Below are 26,019 nucleotides of genomic sequence, written 5' to 3'. Positions count from 1 at the left end.
CTGTTTTGCATTGCACTGTGTGGCAGCAGTCGCCACAGTCTCCTCATCTGCTGTTGACTAAAGTGCACTTAGAAGTACGCGGAGCCAAGCTTACACAGGGTTACTGTTCTTAACCTTGCAATGCTTGTTACCCAAGGGAAGTAAAATCTCAAAACGTGGGCAGACCATCTTCCAGTTATGCCGGCCAGCCTAGAAAACGTTACCCACTTAACTGTATACCAAGTATTATACTCTAGTTCCATATTTTTGTCTTTAAATATGACACTGAACTTCATAGAAGAAATGTTTCAGAAAAATGTGTCAGACTCACTGTTGTCAACATGTTTTTATTGGGTTTCCAAGTTTCACTTGTTACGAGTAAGTATATAACCTGTCATAATAATTATATTTTCTCCAATCATCTTTCCTTTAGAAATTCTCAGAATTCATTTTTGTGGTAAAGATGAGACATGAAGGAATACACTAAGCATAATCCTCTCCGTTTTGAGATGAATTATTGTTCCTAAGCGGCTTTGGTGATACCTTCCCTAGGTGTGTGGTTCTCTGCGCTCCTTACATGTGCTCTGCTTCAGTCGCAGGAAGGGACACCCTGGACGAGTGTGGCCTGAGGTACCTGCTGGCCATGCGCTTGCACACGTGCCTGCTGACCTCCCTGCCGCCTTTATACCGTGTGCAGCTGCTTCATCAAGGTACTCCCCTCACGTGCGCCTCTGCGCAGCCCTGATCCCGCATTGGCGCCATGAGACCAATCGTTTTTGTGTGTGAGATCCTTGTCCACGCACGCCTCCCTGACCTCCCCGTCCTCCTGGTCTCAGTCTCCGTTTCCCACTTCCTGTGGTACCCCTCTGCTCTGTCTGTGGCTGTCCCTCAGCTAGCTGGGCACTCAGCTAGAAGCAGGCAGCTCTTGAGGGAGAAAAAGGGTGTGTCTGAGGTGTGAACCCACAGCGACTCCTTATGAAGTGACACCGACTTTCTCTCCTGCCTGGTGTTTTGTTTTCTCTGTCATAAAATGTGCTCATCCGCTGCTATGATGCGGGTCTAGTTTAATACACGCACCAGGTTCTAAATTATTCAGCAGCAAGTAAGGCCTGTGTTCCCGGACGCTGTGCCACTTCAGTCCTGTGGTTTCGCACACCGTCGGCACATTACCATCGACCAGGGGTCCTCAAACTTTGTAAAGGGGGCCGGCTCACTGTCCCTCAGACCGTTGGAGGGCCGGATCATAGTTTTTATAAAAACTATGAACAAATTCCTACGCACATATCTTATTTTGAAGTAAAAAAGCAAAAAAGGGCAAAAACACCTGGCGGGCCGGATAAATGTCCTTGGTGGGCTGCATGTGGCCCCTGCCATAGACCATGATTAGAGACAAAGATTTGTGCCAACCCTTTTGTTTGTAGGTGAAAACACCAAAACCAGAGAGCTTCCACAGGCTGTAGGGTTACTCACTATTAAAATTGGAATTAGAATCCCAATCCAGAGTGCTTTTCATTAGAGTAGGTCTCTTTTGAAGCCAACGCTTGGCCACAGCTTCCTAGTGCACACACATTTCGGTTGCAGGACCCAGCCTAGCAGTCGGGGTAGATGGTTCCTCTCACCCGAGGCTCCTTCCCCTTCCCCTCAGTGCTGTGAACACTTCAAGTGGTTGTCTTAGCATTGCGTCCTGTCTGCGCTATATTTCCTCTACCGAACCCTTTATTCTTGAAACGCTGAGGCCGTGCTGTTGTATTTTTCCCTCTTTGAATGAACACTCTGAAGTCTTTGTGTGTGTTTCTGATGGCTTCCTCTTTAGTTTTGATACAGTGAAGTTGCTGTGTCAGAGTACCTTATCCAATGCCTTAATACGATCCGCTTCAGAGAGGTTGGTAGTGCAAGCCGGCCACCATTTAGTTCTTCTGGTCTCCTGGGGCTGAGATGCATGTGGTCTGTTAGCGTCTCACCCTTCACCCTTTGCCTTACACAGGACGAGACCAGTAATTTCACCTCAGGTACCCTCTCACAAGCTTCCAGGACCCCATTCTCAACTCTATACAGTAGCAACTAGAGCACCGTCGTTGCGAGCCAAGTTATTGATAAAAACCCACCTGTACTTGTAAGTCTGATGGTGTACTACGGCGTACCTGGAAAACAAATGGGAAACAGTTCCACAGGGCGGAGCTTTGGTAGTACGCATTTTCCCCGATAGCCGAGCATCAACAACTTGCTCTGAGTCAGTGCACCAGTGGCGTTGCTTGGGAAGGTTCTCTCTGATCCAGTGAATTTCTTCATGAAAGCAGTTTCCCTCGAACCTCTTAAATCTGTGATGGCAGATTTAAGAGAACAGCATGCAGCTGTGAAATTTTGTTTCCTGCTCGAGAAAAATGCCACAGCAACTGTTGTGATGTTGAACACAGCTTACAAGGACAGCGCGAGGGAAAAACTCAAGTGTTCTTTTTTTCATTTCAAAAAAGGTAAAATATCGATTGATGACAAACCTCATTCTGGATATCCATCAATTTCCAGAGTGTATGAAAATGTCGACAAAATTTGTACACTTGTGCTCATGATGGACCATTGAAGACGTGGGGAAGTTATCTGCACTGTCTTGGAGCTCGGCTCAGCGAACTGTAATGCAAGATTTGGGAATGAGAAAGGCTTCTGGGAAATTTATGCCTCGGGTTCTGACTGACCAGGAAAAAGAGCGCCAAGTAGAAACATGTTTTGCTTTGAAAGAACAGATGTGAAACGACCCAGACTTTTTTTTTTTTTTTGCCAAGGACATTGCTGGTGACGAGACATGTTGCTATTCTTACAACCCTGCAAGCAAACATCAAGTGAAATCAAAGATCAAGATGATGCTCTCTTTTTTTTTAATGTGAGGGAGATAGTGCATTGGGAGTTTGTTCCACCAGGTCAGACTGTTAATCAGTCTTTCTATTTAGAGGTTCTGTAAAGATTGAGTAACTGTGTGACAAAGGCCTGATTTGTGGCAGACGGGACTGGTTTTGCCACCATGACAATGTACCTGCTCAGGCAGCCATCTCAGCATTCCAGTATTTGGCAAAACTACATGCCTCTCTTGTCCCACACGCCTGACTCACCTGACCTCGCTCCATGGAATTTCTTTTTGTTTCTTCAAATTAAGACGGACAAGAAAGGACAGCAATTTGATGACATAGAAAAGGTGAAGAAAAAGAAGAGGAGGTGCGCTTGAAAACTGTTTCCAAGAATGGAATCACAGATTTGACAAGTGTATTAAATGTAATGGAGAGTACTTTGAAGGTGATAAGGTTGTTTTGTTAAACAAAAAAAAATTTAAATCCATAGCTTTGAAAAAAAATTCTGAAGGGAAAAATTCCGAGTTTTCTTTTTTGGGGGGGGGGGGGTAGCCTCTCATAAGTAAGTCCCTTTTATTGTCTCCCAGTACAACTTAGATGCCTCTGTGAGTCTCCAACCCAGTGAATAGATTTTTCCATTTAGCATCAGTATTAGGCAGCTACAGAGTCCCTGGCAATGCCAATGGTTGAGCTCTGCCCTGCTAGCTGATAGGTTGACGGTGCAGGTGTCTTGGAAGTAAGGTCTAGTCTGCTTCGGAAAGGTCACAGCAGTGGAAACCCCATGGAGCAGTTCTGTTCTGCACAGATGGGGTTGCCACGACTCAGAGTTGACTCCGTGACAGCTAACAGCACTGGCCTGCCAACCCTTTACTCCAGCGTGCTAAGGGTTTCCCAATTGTGACTACCTTCTCCGAAACGGCCGTGGCTTGTGGAGTGATAGCTACAGAGCTCCCAGGCCGGAGGGAAGAATGAAAGCTTTCCACTTTGAGTTGTAAAGGATCTGGTCCTCAAGCAAGGGAGACGTAGAAAACACCCAGGCACGCGTCTTGACTTGACTGCAGTGCTATTGACCTGACCAAAGAAGCTTTTGCTATTGATGAGTTAGCAGTACTTGGATGTGAGTGCATTAAAATGGCTCAATATCGAAATATTTTCTTTCCAAGGATTACGTTTTAGCCACTGTATTTTTTGTGAAAAAACAAACAACAACAAAAACCATACTGTATCTATTTGGGCAGAAAATACAGAATTTAGTTGTGTGGTCTCTTATTCAGACGCTTATTGTGTAAAAATCCTGAATAGCAACCTTCTTTTTATTCTTTCTACTGGAAAATTCTTCCTAGAACGAAAACACAACAATGTGAAGAAATAAGGTTCACACCGTTCTGCTGAAGGCTGTTGTTTTATATTTTCAATTTAGGCGTGTCTACATGCCACTTTGCCTGGGCGTTTCACTCGGAAGCTGAGGAAGAGCTGATTAATATGATCCCCGCGATCCAGAGAGGGGACCCTCAGTGGTCCGAGCTGAGAGCCATGGGAATAGGTTGGTGGGTGAGGAATATCAACACTCTTCGAAGGTGCATTGAAAAGGTAACTGGACTTCATTGAGTTAGGATGTTTTTTTCTTAAAAAAACAAAAAGAAGCGTTTCATTAGCAGAAAACAGAACGATCTTCCCGAGTAGAGCAGACAGCTGCAGGGGGAGTAAGTTTATGCATCTTGGCACTATGAGGGTTTAAAAAAAAAAAAATTCCAAACGCTTGCCCTCTATAAAGCTCTGCAGTTGGGTACCGGTTGTCTTTTGTAACATCTACCTCTAGGAGTGAAGTACTTTCTTGCGCTCAGGTGGAGGTGTGTTCTGCTTTTAAAAAATACAAAAATCTAAAATTAGAAAATCAAGTTCTTGCAAGTTATTTATGGTCCACAGAAAAATCATTATTTGTATAAAAAAGACACTGTGGTGAGTTTAATGAGTGGCAGACTTAAAATATCATTCAGCAAATTGAGTTTTGATTTATTTGCACTTCAAGAACATACCTGCAGCAGCAGGTGAAGCATGCTATATTAAAAAAAATCATTGTATCGGGGGCTCATGCAACTCCTATCACAGTCCATCCATCCATCCATCCATTATCTCAAGCACATTTGTACGTTTGTTGCCATTGTCATTCTCAAAACATTTTCTTGGTATCAGCTCCTGATTTTCTCCCCTCCCTCCCCAACTCTCCCTCTCTCCCTCTTGAACCCTTGATAATTTATAAATAATTATTATTTTTTCATGTCTTACACCGCCCAATGTCTCCCTTCACCTGCTTTTCTGTTGACCCCCCCCATCCCCCAGGGAAGCATGCTATTTTTTAAGACACTATTTTCAAAATTAGTTTTCTGGCAGTTTTCACTCACTGAAGATTCCTTTTAGGAAGGAAAGGCAATCATGTGTTAATGGCAGCTGAAGGCTTATGTTGCAGAGATGAGCAGTTACAGAGTACCTGTTGATACTAGAGTTGTGCTAGCTGTGCTGTGGATGTTGAGTGGTGCATGACTGTTTTATGATACAAGTCCTTAGCTTAATATGATTAAAAGTCTCCCCCAAATGACTGGAAGTATGAAGCACTAAGTGAAGTGAGGGAGGCCAGAGAAATATTAAAAAAAAAAAACAGCAAGGGAAATACAAAAGAATTGAGACCAGCTAGTCCAAGGGGCAAGTTTTATTTTGTTCTTAGGATGCAATTTTAGGATCCTTTCTCCTTTCTTCCATCCTGTCTGTAGCTCCCAGAGCTGCACCGTCAGTCAGTGTGAGCTACTGGAATGTCACTTGTCTTATATTGGTATGCTTCACAACCTAGCGAGCTTCAGAAAAAAAGTCAGCATCTTTGAGAAATTAGATCCAGTCTGGGTGATGTTATGTCCCAAACAATCCAATCACGAGCAGTCATGTTGCTGACTGACTACTTTTTAAACTCACACTACGTTGATTGGTTTATGTAGAATTCATAGAAATTTTTACAAATACATCACCTTTCACTATGTGCTGAAGGATGTTCCTATAAATAACCCCCTCCCTGGGGGACAGACAAGAGAAAAGTGGGTGAAGGGAGATTTGGACAGTGTAAGACATGACAAAATAATAATAATTTATAAATTATAAAGGGTTTGTGTGGGAGGGAAAGCAGGAAGGGAGGGAAAAATGAGGAGCTGATACCAAGGGCTCAAGTCGAAAGCAAATGTTTTGAGAATGATGAGGGCAACAAATGTACAAATGTGCTTGACACAATGGATGTATGCATGGATTGTGATAAGAGTTGTACGAGCCCTCAATAAAATGATTTTAAAAAGAAAACAAAGAATTAATGTGTGCATTAAAACTTTTTTCCTATAATTTCTTGAGCCCTAAATTTGTAAGTTCTGAAAAACTGAGAATTTTCCATTGTCCAATCACATACAATAGCAGTGAGCACTGTAACGTTGACAAACAATGAGACGTGTAATATGTTGAACTTTCAAGAGAAAGGTCACATCTGGTACGTATTTTACCTTCTTTACTTCCCAGTTTTATTACGTGGTCCTCCGTCTCTCTCACCCTCTATTACGTGACCGTAGACAGTTAGGTGAAGTTCTTTGGTGCACCCTCCTCGTCTGTGAAGGAAGGAGACATCAGCACTGCATGGGATGTGGTGACGAGCAAGATCCACTGCAAGTGCTTAGACTGGCGTCTGGTCAATACATGCCAACTACTATCATTATTTTTATTGCAGCGGTCAGCATGCGAGTGATCGTCTTGAAGACCCTGTCTTGCAGGCCATTGGAGATGCTGGCACAGGGCCAGCTTCCCCCCATCGCCATCGTTTCTGTCAGCCTCAAGAGCAGCAGAAGGTCATCCTTCCACCACGTAGTTAATTTGTGGCGGTGTTCTCTGTTCTCCCAGGTTGCGAAAGCTGCTTTCCAGAGGAACAAGGACGCCTTGGATGCCGCACTGTTCTACCTTTCCATGAAGAAGAAGGCAGTGGTGTGGGGTTTGTTTCGGTAAGCGGCACCGGGAGTGAGCACGGCGACGTGCTGGGCTGCTAACCACGAGGTTGGCAGGTTGAAACCACCAGCTGCTCCATGGGAGACGGGGGAGACTTTACTCCTGTAAAGAGTTCCCGACTCAGAAATCCACAGGGCACTTGCCCTGCCCTCCAGGGGCGCTCGGAGTCCGAAACAACTTGAGGAGCGTGCATTTGCTTAGAATAGACAAAAGATGGTGCTGAGAATCAGAAATGCCCTGCTTGTGAAATTATTTAAGTGTCTACACATAGTCAGAGTAGCTTAATTCTGTGTGCCTTGATGCCTTTATCTGTTAAAAAAGTGAGCAAGATAGCTTTTCAACTTCAGGCTGTTTTGGAAAAGAAGAAAGGTTCTCCTTTGCCGTACAGGGCTCTGTGAGTCAGAATGAGCTCAGCAGCAGCGGGTTTGTTCTGGTTGGTTGGTTTTGTGTTTTTTTTTTTTTTGCATAATGCATTATTATGCTGGCCCTCCTTATTAAAGATGTAAAGAAAGGCGTGATATGAAACACCTGTCACTGAGGTTACTGAAGTGTCTTGTAGATCTATATCTAATTTATTTTGTCATCTGTTTTCACACCTTCTGTATGAGACTCAAACTTTTGTCACTCTGGCTTACCCACGGATGTTTGTGCTCTGGTTCCTAGGTCGCAGCACGATGAAAAAATGACCACCTTTTTCAGCCACAACTTTAACGAAGATAGGTGGCGCAAAGCCGCTTTGAAAAACGCCTTTTCTCTACTTGGGAAACAGCGCTTTGAACAGTCAGCTGCGTTTTTCCTGTTAGCTGGTTCATTGAAAGATGCCATAGAGGTATAAGCGAGAAGACACGGATTATTTGTTAAGAAATGGAAAACCCAGATATTTTTTTTGTTTGGGGGTTTCATATGTTTGTTAAGGACAAAAACTTATCCCAGGGGTTGCTAAACTTTAAACAATGGCACTGTGGTAAATGAAATAGGAAATACATAAACAGAAGTGAAACAATTTATGTAGGGCATATTGCTTCTCAAGGTCAAATGTATAAGCAAAGGCCAAGAATGTTTTCCAAATGTTGTCTTGTTCATCGTGGGATTCTGAACGGTTGAACTACCTAGGCCATAACCTCCTTAGCCTCTGCAGAAAGGCATTCGCTACTTCCTCTTCAAAATGAAATAAATGCTCTTAGATGAAAGACCTGAGATTGCCGTTGGCACTGCTTTGTAAGCTAGTGGTCCTAGCTAATGAGAAATGAAAAGTGAATGTCAGGAGGTAAAACTCTTGCAGCTGGTTATGGGAGTAACTACAGATGTGTCCGCTTATTTATTATGTCTTCTTAGCATCCCTAATCTCATTAAAGACAATCCAGGTAGGTGAACGAGAGGACTAGAAAAAAATACACAATATAAGAAATGGGATGTATTCAATAAAGTGGAAGCACCTTAAATTTATAGTGCAGTGTTTGAAATTATCTCATCATGTGATTGTTAAAACAACAGGTTAACTTTAAAATGGGGAGTTTAGCCTAGATGATAGTCAAGCACAGAAGAGACCTAGGGGTTGCTTGGAAACCGTCATGTTGTCTGAATGACCTCTAATTCCATGACGTTATGTTAAACTATACGCTCCCAGAGAGTAGGGATTTTCTTAAGTTGCGTATTCATTCACTATGTAAATGGAAGGACCTGTTCAAAGATTAATTATTATCTTGATATGAAAATAAATTTGGAAATTTAGGAGAACTGACCTAAGAGATCTAGTGTCGTAAATGACAAATAATAAGACTAAGATTTTGAAATTGACATGAGTTCATGATGATTTTGGTATATTTTGTTTTATGTTTATTTTATGTTGGTAGTTTCTGTTTCTTATTGTTGCTATTTCTTAATCTCATATCAATCATGTAATTACTGTTCATTGTCTCAACCCCTGGGCCCCTTCCTTTCACATGAAGATATACTGTATGTACTGGAGTATAAGCTGATCCAAATATCAACTGAGGCACCACAAAAACTGCATTAAAAATGTGTTGATGGCTGGTAGTTTTGAACTGCTAACCTTGCAACCGGTTAGCAGCCCAACATGTAGCCTCTAAGCCAGTGATTCTCATCCTGTGGGTTGTGACCCCTTTCACAGGGGTGGCCTAAGACCATCGGAAAACACCTATTTCCGATGATCTTAGGAACTGAGACACCGCTCCTCTATCCATCTCCAGGTGGGTCCGCCCTCAGCAGACACGCCCACATACGAGTACCCGGCATGAAGACTGTGACCCATGCTTCCAGACAACATTTCATTTATGTGTCATCAGAAATATTTCACAATATAAAAAAATGTGCCGAAAAACTCCACTGATACATGAGTATATACGGTCTAGAATGGTCGATAATTTCAGGATATCAGTGGGGTAGTTCATCTCCTCTCTGAATCAGAATCATTGAGATAAGTATTTCTCTACGTGTAAATGTACAGGTATGCCTTGAAAAAATGGAAGATATTCAGCTAGCCATGGTTATCGCCCGCCTATATGAATCTGAATTCGAGACTTCATCCACTTACATCTCCATCTTAAACCAGAAGATTTTGGGCTGCCAGAAGGATGGCTCAGGATTCAACTGCAAAAAGTTACATCCTGACCCTTTCCTGCGCAGTCTTGCCTACTGGATCATGAAAGGCTACACCCGGGCTTTGGACACATTACTGGAACAGACTCCGAAGGAAGAGGATGAACAGCAAGGTAAAATAATGAGAGTTTCTCTAATCTTTAAGGAAGATAGCTTCTGAACCAATATTCACTTAGGCTGTAAAATTACCGGTTTACTTTTCAATTTAGAAAAATTATCAAATTTCTATGTGCGACTAACGAATCTGTCACAATTAGTAATTGAATCTATTACGGTGCTCTAATTTGAGCAGTTCTAAGAAGACTTCGCACATTCACTCCCAGATATCGAAGTATGTAAGATTATTGTGCGACTCTGCATTCATATAGATGAAACTGCAGGTCGTTTGCCATGTGGTCCAGCTTTTTCCAGTCACTGCTGTACTCACCTGTTTGCTGCTGTTAACAGAAACAGCCCAAGCCAGTGACTGTAAAAGAAAGTGTTCTCTCCTAGGGTTGCAGAGTCACAGTCCCGGCTCAGAGGCAATGCTTTTCCTGTCAGCTTGGGGGAAAGGTCCTTGTAGCCCCTCAGCCGCTGTGCACCCGTGTCTTCACAGCGACCCCCCCTTGCGTCTAGGAGTTCCTCAGTGCAGGGACTGCAGGTCCAAAGGACGTGCTCCACTTCCTGCTCTTCTTTCTCGGGGGTGGTCGGTCCCAGGACAGTTCAGTCTCCTGACAGTCGTACACCGAACTCTTTCAGAAGTCGGAATTGGTAGTTATGCACAGTTAAGTCTGAAAAACTTTATTCCTGTGTGGTACATTGTCTTACTCTTAGTGATCCCAGGGAATTGAGGGGTTCTTGGTTTTGTTTTTAAGTATTGGAAGAATATTTATCAGCATTGTTTGTGGTAACTAAAACTGAAGAAGAAAAAGTTATTTCTAGTAGTCGTTAGAAGAACGGTTACATATATTAAACCACGGTAGTTTCAGAGAAATCTAGTATCGTTCCCTATCCCTCTCTTATCTGCTTCCCTCTCTCTTTTCTTTTTTTGACTTGTAAAGCTCATTTGATGATCCCATATTATTATTATTACTACTTTTTCAACATTTTATTGGGAGCTTTTACAGATGTTGTTATAATCATAGTTCCATTAGATCAGGCATAGTTGTACAATTGTTGCCATCATCATTTACAATCCATTTTATTTTTCTTGAACTCCTTGATATCAGCTCCCCTTTCTCCCCTCCCTCTCCCACCCTCCCGCCCCCCTGATCCATGACTAAGTTATGTATTATTATTATTTCTATATTTGCCATAACTTACACCATCCAGTGAATCCTTCCACCTAAAATTCTGATGCTGTTCCCCTTGAGTGGGGCTGTACAGTCATGATTCCTGTCAGCTCTCCCTTCCCCCTTTCTCCCCATCTCTTCCCATTCATCAGGAAATCTAGGGGACTCTAACTTAAAAGTTTATTTGTTTCTTCCTTCCGCTTGAGGATGATATGCAATATGTCTCTTGTTCCTCTTCTCTTACTTAGTCAAAGGTAGTGTAATGCATCGACTTTTCTGTCCCTTCTTTTACTTTCTAGTATACTCTGTACATCGGTCCATAAAACCCTGCTGCCATTGACTTAACGTCAGTGCACAGGGACCCTACAGCACAGAGAAGATCTGCCCCATAGGGTGTCAGGGGCTGCAAACCTTTATAGAAGCAGGTGCCAAGCCTTTGTTTACAGAGTGGCCGGTGGTTTCACACTGCTGGCCCTTCACTTAGCAGTGGAGTGCTTACCCCCCGTAGCAGTGAGTAAGGGATTCTTTGTTTTAGCAGCATGGTTCTACATCGTGTGCGTGCACCATAGTTTAACCTGTCCTGGGCTTAATATTTAAGTGTCCTTATATTTGAAGGAAAAAAACTGCTGACATTCTACTATAGTATAAGTACAGATTAACACAACGCCTTATGATTGTATCTTTGCTTTCTATAGTTATCATCAAATCGTGTAACCCGACGGTGTTCAGCTTTTACAACTACCTTCGAACTCATCCATTGGTCATTCGAAGAAACCTCGCCTCCCCTGAAGGAGCTTTGGCAACCGTAGGGCTCAAAACTGAGACAAGCTTTGTGGATAAAATTAACCTCATAGAAAGGAAATTGTTCTTTACCACCGCAAACGCTCACTTTAAAGTCGGATGCCCAGTTTTAGCCTTGGAAGTGCTCTCTAAAATCCCCAAAGTCACCAGAACATCAGCCCCATCGGTAAAGAAGGACCAGCCTGAGTTCCTTTCTGAAAAGACGGGGGGTGCCCCTTCAGACTCGCACGTTCGGAGAGAAGGCAGCCCTGCTGGGTCAAATGCAGCTTCGTCCCAGATTGACTGGAGTCAGCCCATAGTCACAGTTGCGGAGGAGCCTCTTAGCCTGGACTGGGGGGAGGAGCATGATAGTGAGGAAGAGGAAGAGGAAGAAGATGGCGTTGGGTTAATGATGACAAGGATGGATGGCGGGGAAAGAGACCGACAAGAAGATAAGAAAACCCCAGAGCCGCACACCCAGGAGGCTTCCCCTGAATGTGATACTGAGGTCGACGTGATTGCGGAACAGCTGAAATTCAGAGCCTGTTTAAAGATCCTCATGACTGAGCTAAGAACACTGGCGACAGGCTATGAAGTAGACGGAGGGAAACTCCGATTTCAACTCTATAACTGGCTTGAAAAGGAAATTGCCGCCTTGCACGAGATATGCAACCACGAATCGGTTCTGAAGGAATATGCAGGTGGAGCATATTCCAGGGAAGAGGGTGATCTCATGGATCAGGAAGAAGTGGTAGACAAACCCGATATCGGCTCTTACGAGCGTCACCAGATCGAGAGGCGAAGACTGCGGGCCAAACGGGAGCATGCAGAGCGGCGGAAGCTGTGGCTGCAGAAGAACCAAGATCTCCTGCGGGTGTTTCTGAGTTACTGCAGCCTCCACGGGGCCCAGGGCGGGGGGCTGGCCTCGGTCAGGATGGAGCTCAAGTTTTTGCTACAAGAGTCCCAGCAGGTACGAGCATCACTTTTCTTTTCAGTCCCGGGTGTTGTTAATCATTCCAGTCGCTCTTGCAGTTAACACCCACGAAGCTGCAGATTTGTTCCGTGGGAGGCAGACATTTGCACTCCCCCTTAATCTTTTTAGACCGAAGCTTGGCGATTTGCAGCAGGTTTAAATGGTTGAGAGTTCAGCCGTGTCATTAGCCATCTTGGTATGTTTATATTTTCATCCAGCCTAGTGCCTAGTATGTGCCGAATGCTCAGGGAATTTTGTGGAGCAAATAAATAAACGAATATGTTTGTTGTATTCAAATGTCTATCACCAGGATCTTATCAGGTAGCTGTGAATGATTTTTTTCTTCTCTATTTTAACTGTTTTGGTTAATAAAAAAAAAATCAAACAAATCCACTGCCATCCACAGGAAACTACTGTGAAGCAGCTCCAGTCTCCACTACCATTGCCCACGACCCTGCCTCTGCTGTCAGCAAGCATCGCTTCCACGAAGACAGTCATAGCCAATCCCGTATTGTACTTAAATAATCACATCCACGATATACTGCACACCATTGTTCAGATGAAGACGCCGCCACAGCCCCATGTCGAAGACGCGAAGGTGACACCAAACTTATGACCCCTTGATGTTGCCCACCCAGGAGGTAGCTGTGTTATACTCGATCGCAGAGAAAGCATTTTAGATGCTCTCGGGGGCTAGCTTCTCACTCTCAGTTAGGTCAGGAGGATTTGTCCAATAAACCAAATGTAAAAGCCAGCCTTCTTCTTACCCCTGGAAACGTTACTGCCTTCCTTTAAGACACGTAAATCCCTTTTGACAATAAAATTAGTTTTCCGGGCAGTTTCCTTGCCACAGCATTTCTTTAGATCCATTCTCTTGCAATGAGCCATTGCGTTGGAGATAGACATGACTGGTTATTGCCTTGCTAAGTAGTGTGAGGATATAAGTTAGGCTACTTGAGTGGCCTGAGGTGGGCCCAGAGCAAGTCTCTGGTTCTGTTTCCTTGAGGATTACATACACTGGGCACGGTGCAATAGCTAGGGGCCCTGCTGGCATCGTGGGTCACTGTTCCACTGGGAACCCAGAGGTCAGCTGTTTGAACCCCCAGCTGTCCCATGGGAAACGATGTGACGATATGCTCCTGTAAAGACTCTAGCACAGCTCTGCCCTGTCCTGTGTGTAGGTCCGGCTGAGCTGGAGTCGACTCGATGGCAGCGAGCTGTTTGGGGTTGACTTTTTGTATGCAATCATTAGGAGCAACCCGAGTTCTGACAGAGCTGTTACCAAAATTCAGCCTCATGCCCCGCTCTGCGAACGGAACATCCGATGCTTTCCTATAAACACCAGGGATCTGGGTGGGGCTGGGGAGTTGTTCAGACTTGCACTGCGATTACCTGAGCTGCTTTGTGCTTGACTCTCTCCATTTCCAGTTGTTGGTGTCATTTCAAGCCCCTTAGCATCTTTAGTTTTAATTTCTCTTGGGTGAAAAGCACCTTCAGTCTCTGTTATTCTGAAGGACCCAAGACTTAGTGATTCCATCAATCTCTTGGAGACCACAGTGTGAATTAATTCATGTTAGTATTTTGGCAGAGCATACTCGATTATTTGTCAGGTGTCTGCGCTGTGTAGAAAAGGCATGAAATGCATAGGAATTGTAAGTGAGCTTTTCCAGTACCTACCAAAATTTGCATAAGGCTTTCAAAGAATATGAAACTGCTTCTAAGGTCCCTTTGTATTTTAAGATTTCATATGTTGATTCAATGTCGTATTTTAGGATATATTTTTATTTTATACTGATAACTTAATAATTTCCCAAATTTAAGATTCTAAGACCGTGCCCCGTGATTGATATAGTTACTAAACTGGCTTAATTCGTTCCGATCGATAAGCTCCCGTCTTTCCTTTATCAAGAGGCCCGTCTTTCCTAAGACAGGCTTGTGTAAAAGCTCTGGACTGCTCTGCTTCCTTTGGCTCTGATGCTGAGTAAGCGCATCCTTAGTAGGTGAGGACAAATCTCCACACTATGAATTCCGACCCTTTGCTCTGGGCCTGCTCAATCCCAGGCTCACAGTAAGTGCAGTATTTAACCGAGCTGTCTCTGAGTTGGCCTCTTTTGCAGGAGTGTCTCTAAAGATGGGTGGGCGTAATTTGGAAGGTTGGAAAGCAGCTTGTGGACTCGTCTAAGAGCCTGTGCCACTGGTGGCCCTGACCGTTTCCCGCGTATGTTTAGTTTGTGAAGCATTCCCGTCGCGCAGGAGCGTAACGCTGGCTGCTTTGGTTTCAGGTGCACACGCTTCATTCACTCGCAGCGTCCCTCTCTGCGTCGATTTACCAAGCTCTCTGCGACAGTCACAGCTACAGGTAACAGCACCAAGACCAACACCCCACACAGGGCGAGCACAGCAAGCCCAAGAAACTGCCCCAGCCCAATAGCTAGGGACTGGAGCGTCCCCAAATGACCGCCGTGTCTCCTTTAGTAAGAACCAGAAATAAAATGATTATTGGTTTACTTTAGTTGCTGCCTAGTAACATCAGGAAATACAGAAAATGGAAAATGATGCACAGGAAAGGGAAATTGGCATCATGAATACCTTTTTTTCTGTCAAAATTATTTATGAGAGGAAAATTTCTAATTTTTTCCCCTTAGAAATTAATTCTTTCAGCCTCGAGCTAACTTCTGTTTAATTTTCCTGGTTTTCAGTTGAAAGAGGAAATACTTTTAAAAAAAGAACAAGTATATTCCTAAAATTAAATGATTGAAATCTATTTTATTTACATACTTATATGTGATGTAAATGTCTTTGGAAATGATATCAATCCAAAGTAATGACTTGAATTTTTCAGAATGGAAAATTGCCTTAATCCTTGTAAGCTTCTCATCTTCATGATCAATGCAGAGTGAGTGTTAGGAAATTGATCACTTGGAGAGATGATTCATCTTTAAATGAATAGTGTGGGATATAAGTATATAGTGAGTAGTGTATAACATAAATAGTTCCACATGAAACCTAGAATTGGGGAGGGGCGTAAATGTAGCAGTCTTGTATGGGAACATTTGCTATATTCCAGGAGGAATTATTTTCTGAAAACAGTCTCTGCTCTGATTTTCACACACTCAGCCCATGTCTAAATGACGTCAAAGATTCAGAAATCTAAATAAAGTTCATTCAGATGACTGTGATCAGCTTTATAATCCAAGAGACCTTGATGTTTGATATCAGTCACTGGCTAAAATGGTACCAATTGAGAATTTTTAAGAAATGTGTAATTCACCTAGTCTATGATTGACTCTCAGTGCGTTAGCTGCCCTTTCTGCTTTTGGGTTTTACCTGGCTCCACGCAAGTAGCTCTTATGAAGAGGGAAGCAAATTTGTAGAGGCATTTGGCTTTAGGATTAGCTACTTCTAAAAATAGTCCTCCAGGGACAGGTTAGATTTTAATTCAGTATTATACAACTTCACAGGTAAGAAATGCAAAAAAATCATACTCTGAAATTTGCTGTTTACTACATTCTCCTAACTAATAGTAATCTCTTTACTACTCTTCTTAATACATGATAAATTATGGGTGCATATAGAAAATGACAAAAATTATTTAAGTAGTAGGCCCTTGGCATAGACTTCAAAAGTCTAAACATCATCTTCCCAACATAAATAAATAAAAAAAATTTTTTTTATCAAGTTGGCATTTGGTTTATTAGAACCACCAATCAACATTTGTAACCTGCTTTAAGAACTTTATAAAATAAATACTTACCGGAAGAGCGAATTTACTTTTAAGGACCTTGTTTTTATTATAATCATCTGACATAAATGTAATAACTTCTTACTTCTGTTAGGACAGCAAATAACCGAACATCTTGTTTTGGCAGTCAAGCGGAAGGAAATCAGTTTACAGGCATGGCCTATCAAGGACTTCTTTTGAGTGATCGCCGACGATTACGGACAGAAAGCATCGAAGAACATGCAACACCGAATTCATCTCCTGCTCAGTGGCCTGGTGAGAACTTAAGTCTTTGTGTGGTGACTCTTTAACCGTCAATTTTTTTTTAAAAAGCTACTAACTTAGTTATTGATTGTTGTTCTTTAAGGAATTAGTGACAGATGATTGTGCCTTTGCTTGCTTTGGGTGATTTCTTCTATGGATTAGGAATTCTTAAGTATAATAATGTTGTCTGAAGCTTCAGAAAGTTAAGGATTTAAAAACTATGTGTTGACCAGCATAAAATGGTAAGGTGCCCCCCATCCTTCACAGGGCAAGCACATCATCTTCCCTATTCCTAGACAGTCTGACTCAGTCTTAGATAGGCTACCTACATACTTTCACGGATTTATTAGAGAATATCATTCCACAAGTGCAAATCCATGTTGCAGGCTAGGAGGGATTGTTCTATGGCACTTATACCCTGCTGACTGCCAACCCTTTTCTTCTCTGGTTCTTCTTCTTCTGTCTCGTTCTCCACATGATTTCCACCCTCCTGTGCTCCTCAGTACCTTTGCCTACTGCCATGTCAGTGAATTCTTCCTGCGGTTCCTTAACAAGGCTGCGCTAGAAGTTTGAACATGAACGACAGCTTCCAAAGAGTGTCCGTGGAAAGTAGTGGCAAGCTCAAAGTCTATTCAGATTGATTTGTGCATAGGTTCCTAGAGATATAGTGTGCTTGTTTTAACTTTTTATTTTTAAATGACTTTAGACTTAGAAGATGCAAAAACACTACAGTAATTTTTGTATAGTCTTCACCCGATTCCCTAAATGCTAACTTTTCACCACACAAGCTTTAATCCATTCTCTCTTACTCACTTCAAGTGTGTGTGAGGTGCACACAGTGTTTTTGTGTATGATGGGGTCCCCCCAAAAACCAGAATTGCGCTGGGCAGAGCGGAGCTTTTGTAGTACTCATTTCCCCCACTAAGCAAGCATCCAGCAATTTGCTGAGTCAGGGCACCCAGTGGCATCACCTGGGAAGGTTCTCTCTGGTTACAGTGGTTTGTTTTTTTTTTTTCATATGAGAAGTTTTGCCTGAAATTCGTTTTTTTTTTTTTTTTTTGTGGTGGCCAATTTAAGAGAACAGTGTACAGCTGTGAAATTTTGTTTCCTGCTCGGGCAGAATGCCCCCAGAAATTGTTGTGATGTTGAACACAGCTTACAAGGACAGCACTGTGGAGAAAACTCAAGTGTATGAGTAGTTTTCTCATTTCCAAAAAATAAGGTGAAATGTCGTTTGATGACAAACCTTGTTCTGGACATCCATCAACTTCCCGAATGAATGAAAATGTCGACTCGTAGTGCATTTGAAGTTCATTCCACCAGGTCAGCCTGTTCATCAAGCTTTCTATTGAGAGGTTCTGAAAAGATTGCCTAGCAGTGTGTGACAGGAAAACGTCTCATTTGTGGCAGACGGGGGACCACTTTTGCCACCACAACAGTGCATCTGCTCACACAGCCATCTCGGTGTGCTGGTTTTTGGCAAAAAACAGCATCTCTCTCACGCTACACGCCTTACTCACCCGACCTTGCTATGTGCGACTTCTTTTTGTTTCCGCACATGAGAGGGACATGAAAGGACAGCGATTTGAGGACATAGAAGAGGTGAAGAAAAAAACAAACAAACTGAGGAGGCGCTACCAGCCAGCCAAACAGATGAGTTTGAAAAATGTTTCCAAGAATAGAATAGCAGATTTGACAAGTATTAATTATAATGGAGAGTACTTTGAAAGTGATAAGGTTATTTTATAAAGAAAAATTTAATACCAGGCATCAAAGAACAAAAAATCATATCATTGACTGCACACCTCCATGATAGGATCGCTGAAGACAAATGGGTGCATAAGCAAATGTGGTGAAGAAAGCTGATGGTGCCCGGCTATCAAAAGAGATAGTGTCTGGGGTCTTAAAGGCTTGAAGGTGAACAAGCGGCCATCTAGCTCAGAAGCAAATAAGCCCACATGGAAGAAGCACACCGGCCAGTGCGATCACGAGGTGCCCAAGGGACCAGGTATAAGGCATCATGCAAAAAAAAAAAGATATAAGTGTGTGTATGTATGTGTATATATGTGTATATATATATGTATGTGTATATATGTATATATATATCATATTAAATGAAGGGGGAAGTGCAGAGTGGAGACCCAAGGCCCAAGTGTCGGCCAATGGAGATCCCCTCATAGAGGGGTTTAGGAGAGGAGATGGGTTAATTAGGGTGTGAGGTAGTATCGATGAAGAACACAGCTTTCCCCCAGATCCTGGATGCTTCCTCCCCCCAACTACCATGATCTGAATTCTACCTTGCAGGGCTGGATAGGACAGAGGCTGTACACTGGTGCATATGAGGGTTGGAGGTACAGGGAATCCAGGGTGGATGATACCTTCAGGACCAAGGGTGTGAGGGACGATGCTGGGAGAGTGGAGGGTGAGTGGATTGGAAAGGGGGAACTGATTACAAGGATCCACATGTGACCTCTTCCCTGGGAGAGGGACAGCAGAGAAGGGGGGAAGGGAGACTCCGGATAGGGCAAGATATGACAAAACAACGATGTATAAATTACCAAGGGCATATGAGGGAGGGGGGAATGGGGAGGGAGGGGGAAAAAAAAAAGAGGACCTGATGCAAGGGGCTTAAGTGGAGAGCAAATGCCTTGAGAATGATTGGGGCAGGGAATGTATGGATGTGCTTTATACAATTGATGTATATATATGTATGGATTGTGGTAAGAGTTGTATGAGTCCCTAATAAAATGTAAAAGAAGAAAAGAGAAAAAAATGATTAGGGCAAAGACTGTACAGATGTGCTTTATACAATTGATGTATGTATATGTGTGAACTGTGAAAAGAATTGTATGAGCCCCAATAAATTGTTAAAAAAAAAAAAAAGAAAACTTAAATACACAGCTTTGGAAAAAATAATTCTGGTTGGTTTTTTTTTATATCTCCTCATGTGTGTATGAAGGTACTTCAAAAATGTGTGGAAATTCCATTGTGTTTTGGGTCTATTTTTCCATAAATATCTATATATCCATAAGTATATATGTAATTTTTCTGAAATATATAAAAGTGAAAAAAAAAGAGGACCTGATGCAAAGGGCTTAAGTGGAGAGCAAATGCTTTGAAAATGATTAGGGAAAAGAATGTACGGATGTGCTTTATACAACTGATGTATGTATATGTATGGATTGTGATAAGAGTTGTATGAGCCCCTAATAAAATGTAAATATATATATATATATATATATATATATATATATATATATATATGTGAGTTACGGACATGATACCCCTTTTATTGCTAAATATTTCAGAATGGATATTATAGAAAGAGGCATACTCTTATATAACTGCAGTGCAATTCTGAATGGAGATTTTAGCAATAATTTCAGCATTCATTGATGATTCTTGAATCAAATATAGCTGTGGGATTATTTTTCCATCATCCTTTCATTAATACTTTTGAGAGTGGTGGTACTTTCTATTTCTGTCATTTCTTCTAAGTCTTAGTTGAAATTGTGCTGTAAGGAGGAGCTCAGCCTTCTCCTGTCTTCATTCATTCATCTATCTATTCATGTGTAATATCAGTGTAGGCTGATGGAGTCTTGTTTTACTCTGCAGGCTATCAGCCATAACTATCACTATTTTATTTCTTAAATCATGGAAATAGATACTTTGTGTGTTATAGATGGGCACAGTTTGTGTAAATTTAATTCTGTTTTTAACCGTTCAGTGCTTTATGCTGATATACTTCACATGGGATTATATATCTTTACAGGTGTGAGCTCACTTATTAATCTTCTGAGCTCAGCCCAAGACGAAGACCAGCCCAAATTGAACATTTTGCTGTGTGAAGCTGTGGTGGCTGTCTACCTCAGTTTGCTGATACATGCTCTGGCCACCAATTCCCCCAATGAGCTGTTCCGGCTTGCCGCTCACCCACTGAATAATCGAATGTGGGCTGCCGTTTTTGGAGGGGGTGCGAAACTTGTTGTGAAACCTCGAAGACAATCGGAGAATATTTCAGGTAAGGGGAGTGTCATATCAGTGATCCATTTGTATGTAAAAATAAGTAATTTATAATATAATAAAATGCATTTTAAATGTTTTAAGAATTTTCATCTTGAAGATGAGAAATTTTCCTAGAAAAAATGTTTTCATATTTGTTAAGGTAGTTAATAACTAAAATCAAGGTAAAGTGAAAAAAAAAGAAAGAAAAAATGCTGTTTCAGTTACTTCCAATTTTATAGAAACAACACATTGAGGTTAAGCCAGAGCACATTTGAGGCGGAAAGAAACAACAAAAAGAATAAATAGGTGAAGAGCCAAGGTTAAGGAATGAGATCATGGAGAAAGGCTATTTCTTAGAGAAGAAAACTTTAAATGAAGTTTTAAACTCTTTGAGGAGTATGCCAACAGTTGGCTCCAGATTAAGTTTATGGTCATGTGCAAGGTTCACGCAGCTATCTTGCCGTAATTTTTCCATTTTATTGTGTGTGCCCATGGCAGACACAACCCTGGAGGCAGGAGGCAGGCTGGTGGTTACAGTGGTGGGGGAGGTCGTGGGAAGAGACTACTTACTACTCAGTGTGCGCAGGGCTCTCTTTGGGGGTGATGAGAATGTTGTGGACCGTCACAGTGTTCTGAGTGTGCCAAGTGCCTCTGAGTTGTCCACTTGACCGTGGCGAATTTTATGTCCTGTACATTTCATCTCAGTTGGAAACCCCCCCCAAAAAAGAAAAGATGGTGATGGGTTAGACCAGGTTGGTGGTCGTGGACAGAGTGGAAAATGATCATTCTCTGGATTTAATGAAGGATGCACGCCCAAGCCCATTGCCCTCCAGATGATGTGCCTTCTGGTGACTTTACATGACAGAGCCAGCCTGCTTTCCACGTCTGGGTCTCTGAGGAAGCAGACCGCCGTCTTTCTCCCATGGAGTGACGGTGACTTTGAACAGCATCTGTGAGATTAGCTGCTGCACACTTAGCCATTCTGTCCCCGGGGCGTCACTTTAAGGCAGCGGTTCTCCACCTGTGGGTCGCAACCCCTTTGGGGGGTCCAACGACCTTTTCACATAATTCCTATGGTCTTAGGAACTGAGACACGGCTCCTCTCTCCGTCTCCCGGCGAGTCCGTCCACATGCAGATTCACCCACCTACAAGGCCCTGGCCTGAAGACTGTTACCCATGCTATACCATGCTTCAAGACAACATTTCATTTATTTGTCATTAGAAATAAATATTTCACGATATATAACTGCATATTGTTTTTGTGATGAATCAGTATGCTTTCATTATGTTCCATGTGTAACAATAAAAATACACCCTGCGTATCACATATTTACATTATGATTTATAACAGTAGCAAGATTACAGTTATGAAGTAGCAACAAAGTAATTTTATGGTGGGGGTTCACCACAGCATGAGGAACTGTATTAAAGGGTGGTGGCAGTAGGAAGGTTGAGATCCACTGCTCTAGGGCAGGGGTGTCAAACTGGTGGCCCGTGGGCCGCATTTGGCCCCAAGGTAGTTTTTTGTGGCCCTTGATGCTCTAAAATAAAATCTAATGAGGGAACTGTGTGTACAGTATTGCCTTGATCTCCCCTAAGCGCTATTTTCTTCATAACATGTTTTTTCTATTTTCATTTTATTTCAGAGCATCGTGGGTCACAAAAAATTACCTCGGGGGCCACGTGTGGCCCACGGGCCGCCAGTTTGATACCCCTGCTTTAGGGTATAGCTAATGATATTTTCTGGTGAATTGGAGGTGGGAATAAAAGAAAGGGAGGTACAGATGGGGTTATTACTTTCAGTGATGGAACATTTAGGAGGGGAATCGGTAGACATCTGTTTTCTGGTCCTCCATATTCAATTCGTTCCTGAATCGTTTTGGAATTTCCTTTGCGGGTCCTTCCTGTCGAACCCTCCTTCTCAGTTTTCACCACCACCACACTAGTTCAGGCTCTTCTGCGCCGTGTTTATCCATATTCCGCTCTGACTTCTCAGTCGGTGCGATTCCTCATAGGACTTTCCCAGGAAGCTTCAGTACTTTCCCAGAGGAGAAGCACCCATCTTCAGAGCTAGCTTGCCCTAGACGTACCCGCTGGATCTGGCGTATGTCTGCTCGTCTCTTTGACTCCAGTCGGCTAGTTTATTTCTCCTACTTCCCAACCCTCCTTTGCTTCTTTTGTCCCTTCCCACTTCCCATTGAGTTTTTGTTTTCCCTTTAAGACATCACTTCATATCTTAGGTACCTATTTCACAAATCTGCCTTAAGCAACATAACTAGAAATCGTCATTATCGTTAATACTTATTGATTATGCCATTTATTTATAAAATAAAAGTGTTTTCATCCTTATTCCAAATGGCACATAGACTGCATTACGGAAAGATGATCTTTTTATGCTCTGTCCCCACTGGCATCTCTGCCATGGCTGCTGGAGAACTGGCTCAGTGACTAGAAAAGTTTGGATGCACAGATGTAAGCAATTTGGTCTAGACTAAAACATGGCTGGACCCACAGTTGGACTCAGAGTGACCAGAGATAGGATTTCTAGACGTTAATTTTTTGTATCAAATACTTTTATCGGGGGCTGTTACATCTCTTATCACAATCCATGCATTCCTCCAGTGTGTCAAGCACATTTACACATATGCCGCCGTCATCATTTTCAAATTATTCTCTTCCCACTGGAGCCGCTGATATCAGCTACCTATTTCTTCCCCCTCCCTCCCTTTCCCACCCTCCTTCATGAAACCTTGAAAAGTTATCGATTATTATTTTCATATCTTACATCGTGCTCTGTTGCCCCTCACCCACTTTTCCGTTGTTCGTCCCCCTGGGAGGGGGTTCTATAGCTATCCTTGTCATCGATTCTCCCTTTTCTTCCCTGACCCTCCCCTAGTCCTCCCTGTATCTCTACTCTCCTTGTTGGCCCTAAGGGAATTATCTATCCGGGATTCCCTGTTTTTCTGGCTCTTATCTGTAGCAGTGTGCTTGTTCTGGCCTAATCCAATTTGTAAGGTAGAATTGAGGTCATGATAGTAGGGGGAAGGAAGCATCAAAGAACTAGAGGAAAGTTGTGTTTCATCGGTGCTATACTGCACCCTGACTGGCTCTTCTCTTCCCTGTGACTCCTCTCTGAGGGGATGTCCAATTGTCTACAGGTGGGCATTGGGTCTCCACTTCATGCCCCTCCCAGCCCCCGCCACCATTCACGTTGGGTATGATTTTGTTCTGGGTCTTAGATGCCTGATACCTGATCCCATTGACACCTCATGATCACACAGGCTGGTTTGCTTCTTCCATGTGGGCTTTGTTGCTTCTCAGCTAGATGGCTTCTTGTTTAGCTTCAAGCCTTAAGACCTCAGATGCTATTATCTTTTGATAGCCGGGCACCATCAGCTTTATTCACTCCATTTGCTTATGCACCCATTTTGTCTTCTGCTATTGTATCGGGAAGGTGAGCATCACAGAATGCTGGATTGTTAGAACAAAGTGTTCTTCTGTTGAGAGAGAACTTGAGTCAAAGCCAAATGTTTATCCGTAACCTTAATTCTTAACATACAGATATGAGTACATACTTCTATTCCCCTCTTGTTATACATCAATATATTTACATATGTATATGCCTGTATTTAGATCTCTGTAAATGTTCTTTGCCTTCTGTATTGGACAGGGTTCTCTAGAGAGGCAAACCAGATTGCTAGTAATTATATATAAATATATTTATGAGGATAGATATATAATTCAAGAAATAAACCGTTAAATAATATACAGATAGATAATACAAGAAATTAACAGTTAAATTTTAAAGCAGTGAGATACTAGCAGTCCTTCAAGTTTTGAGAGCTGCCAGGTACCAGTTTTCTTCTGTAGAGAGAGCTGGGCTATATGTACCCAGGCAGCAAACTGCAGGGCAGGTCCCCAACTGTCATCAACTGTTAGTCCCCAGCTCCAGAGAAGAACATTCCAATCGTGTGGGCTTAAAGGGACCTCAGCTTACAGCGACACAGTCCACAGGCTAGGCATCCCACAGGTAGTGTACCCCTTTAAACTGAGGCACAGAACAAGCAAGCCATTTATCCCTCTGCCCTTCAGTTAATCCTACTTGTGTTTATCGGCCAGGCTGGCACAATAAACTATAGCACCTTCTGATTCCCTTTACTGTCCTCTTGTGCCACCATCCTGCTTGGCCTTTGGGTTTAATAATCCCTGACTGTTACATTGCCCTTGATTCAGCCCCACTAGGCGTCCTATGCCCTTCTCCCCATTGATTTTAGTTCACTTGTTGTTCCCTTATACCTGGCTTGGTTCCCCCAACCCCCTTCCTTTCTCCCACCTCCCCTTCTCCTGTACCCACCCCCCCCCCAGAACCACTGGTCCCATTCTTTTCATCTCTGAATTATTTATCCCGCCTATCTTATCTGGATAGACATACAGATACATTAATAAGCGCAAAAAACAGGCAAAGCCAAATAAAACAACAAAGCAAGTCAAGACCAACAAAACAACCCATTGCCCCCCCCCCAAAAAAATAACAACAACAACAAAAAGAAATCCACTGACAAAAGTAGAAAAGCCTATAAATAGTTCAAGGTCTGTTTGTTGGCCTTGATGAGTGTTTTCCAAAGGCTGTAAGTATTTTTGGGCAGTGGCTGCCTCATCTTTTGCCTGTGAAGTGGCTGGTCGGTTTGAACTGCTGACCTGGCAGTAGCAGCTCCATGCCTAACCCATTGCTAGGGCTCCTTGAAACATGGCTGGCTTAGGATAAAAAGAAGGTTTATTTTAATTCATCATGAAAAATAAGTGCTAATATTTTTCCTTTATTTCATCTTTCTTTAGCACCACCTGTTCCTTCTGAAGACATGGATAAACACCGCAGGCGGTTCAACATGCGCATGCTCGTCCCTGGAAGGCCTGTGAAAGATGCCACCCCGCCCCCAGTGCCTGCTGAGAGGCCCTCTTACAAAGAGAAGTTCATTCCTCCTGAGCTCAGTATGTGGGATTATTTTGTTGCAAAGGTAAGGGATGTGAGGAGTGGAACACAGTGCTTCTCTAACTTTTGTGCATATATTATCTAGGAAAGGATGGGGTAGCTCTGGATTGACTCCCCGCAGATTCGACATTTAGCCTAGAAGTGGACTATTCATCGTAATAAGTGCCAGGAAGATCAAATACTTGGTGATGGAAGAGACAAGTTGAGATCATGCGGGCCTATGTGTAAATCAGAAGTCCGTTCACCAACAGATACTTAGAGTTATTCTTTCCTACTGACCCTGTTCCTACCGTCTGTGTTTCCCTCGTCTATCAGGAGGCTGATCCTAGCATGAGAGACAACAGATAGGTGGACACTGGGGGTTCTGTCAGGCGATGGCGAGGTCTAGTGGCATTTCCTGTGCTACACTACAGCAGAGAGAGCTGCTCTGGGAATGGGAACGTGCCCGGTGACTGCAGATCTGTTAGTCCTACTTGGTATCCCGCTGGGTATATGAGGATGTTTGCTGTGTGGACTGTGCTTGTCATCAGACCCTCCCGCTCGATAGGCTTGT

The 26,019-nt window shown here is 42.9% G+C and overlaps 1 protein-coding gene across 1 annotated transcript in view; it reads left to right on the top strand.

Moving 5' to 3' along the window:
- The window catches only part of DMXL2 (Dmx like 2), a 137,497-nt gene that overhangs the window by 85,790 nt on the left and 25,688 nt on the right, over positions 1–26,019 (top strand). Inside the window, exons 19-29 of the mRNA XM_075530590.1 lie at positions 573–689; positions 4,237–4,406; positions 6,741–6,838; positions 7,506–7,671; positions 9,310–9,574; positions 11,428–12,482; positions 12,892–13,083; positions 14,768–14,844; positions 16,355–16,482; positions 20,243–20,491; positions 25,313–25,491. Of these exons, the coding sequence (XP_075386705.1) occupies positions 573–689; positions 4,237–4,406; positions 6,741–6,838; positions 7,506–7,671; positions 9,310–9,574; positions 11,428–12,482; positions 12,892–13,083; positions 14,768–14,844; positions 16,355–16,482; positions 20,243–20,491; positions 25,313–25,491 (2,696 nt within the window). The remainder of the gene's footprint in view (positions 1–572; positions 690–4,236; positions 4,407–6,740; positions 6,839–7,505; positions 7,672–9,309; positions 9,575–11,427; positions 12,483–12,891; positions 13,084–14,767; positions 14,845–16,354; positions 16,483–20,242; positions 20,492–25,312; positions 25,492–26,019) is intronic.

The sequence above is a fragment of the Tenrec ecaudatus genome, chromosome 14 (genome assembly GCF_050624435.1).
Source record: "Tenrec ecaudatus isolate mTenEca1 chromosome 14, mTenEca1.hap1, whole genome shotgun sequence".
NCBI lineage: Eukaryota > Metazoa > Chordata > Mammalia > Afrosoricida > Tenrecidae > Tenrec > Tenrec ecaudatus.
The sequence above is the reverse complement of the archived record's forward strand: the minus strand, read 5'-3'. Positions and strand labels throughout refer to the sequence as shown.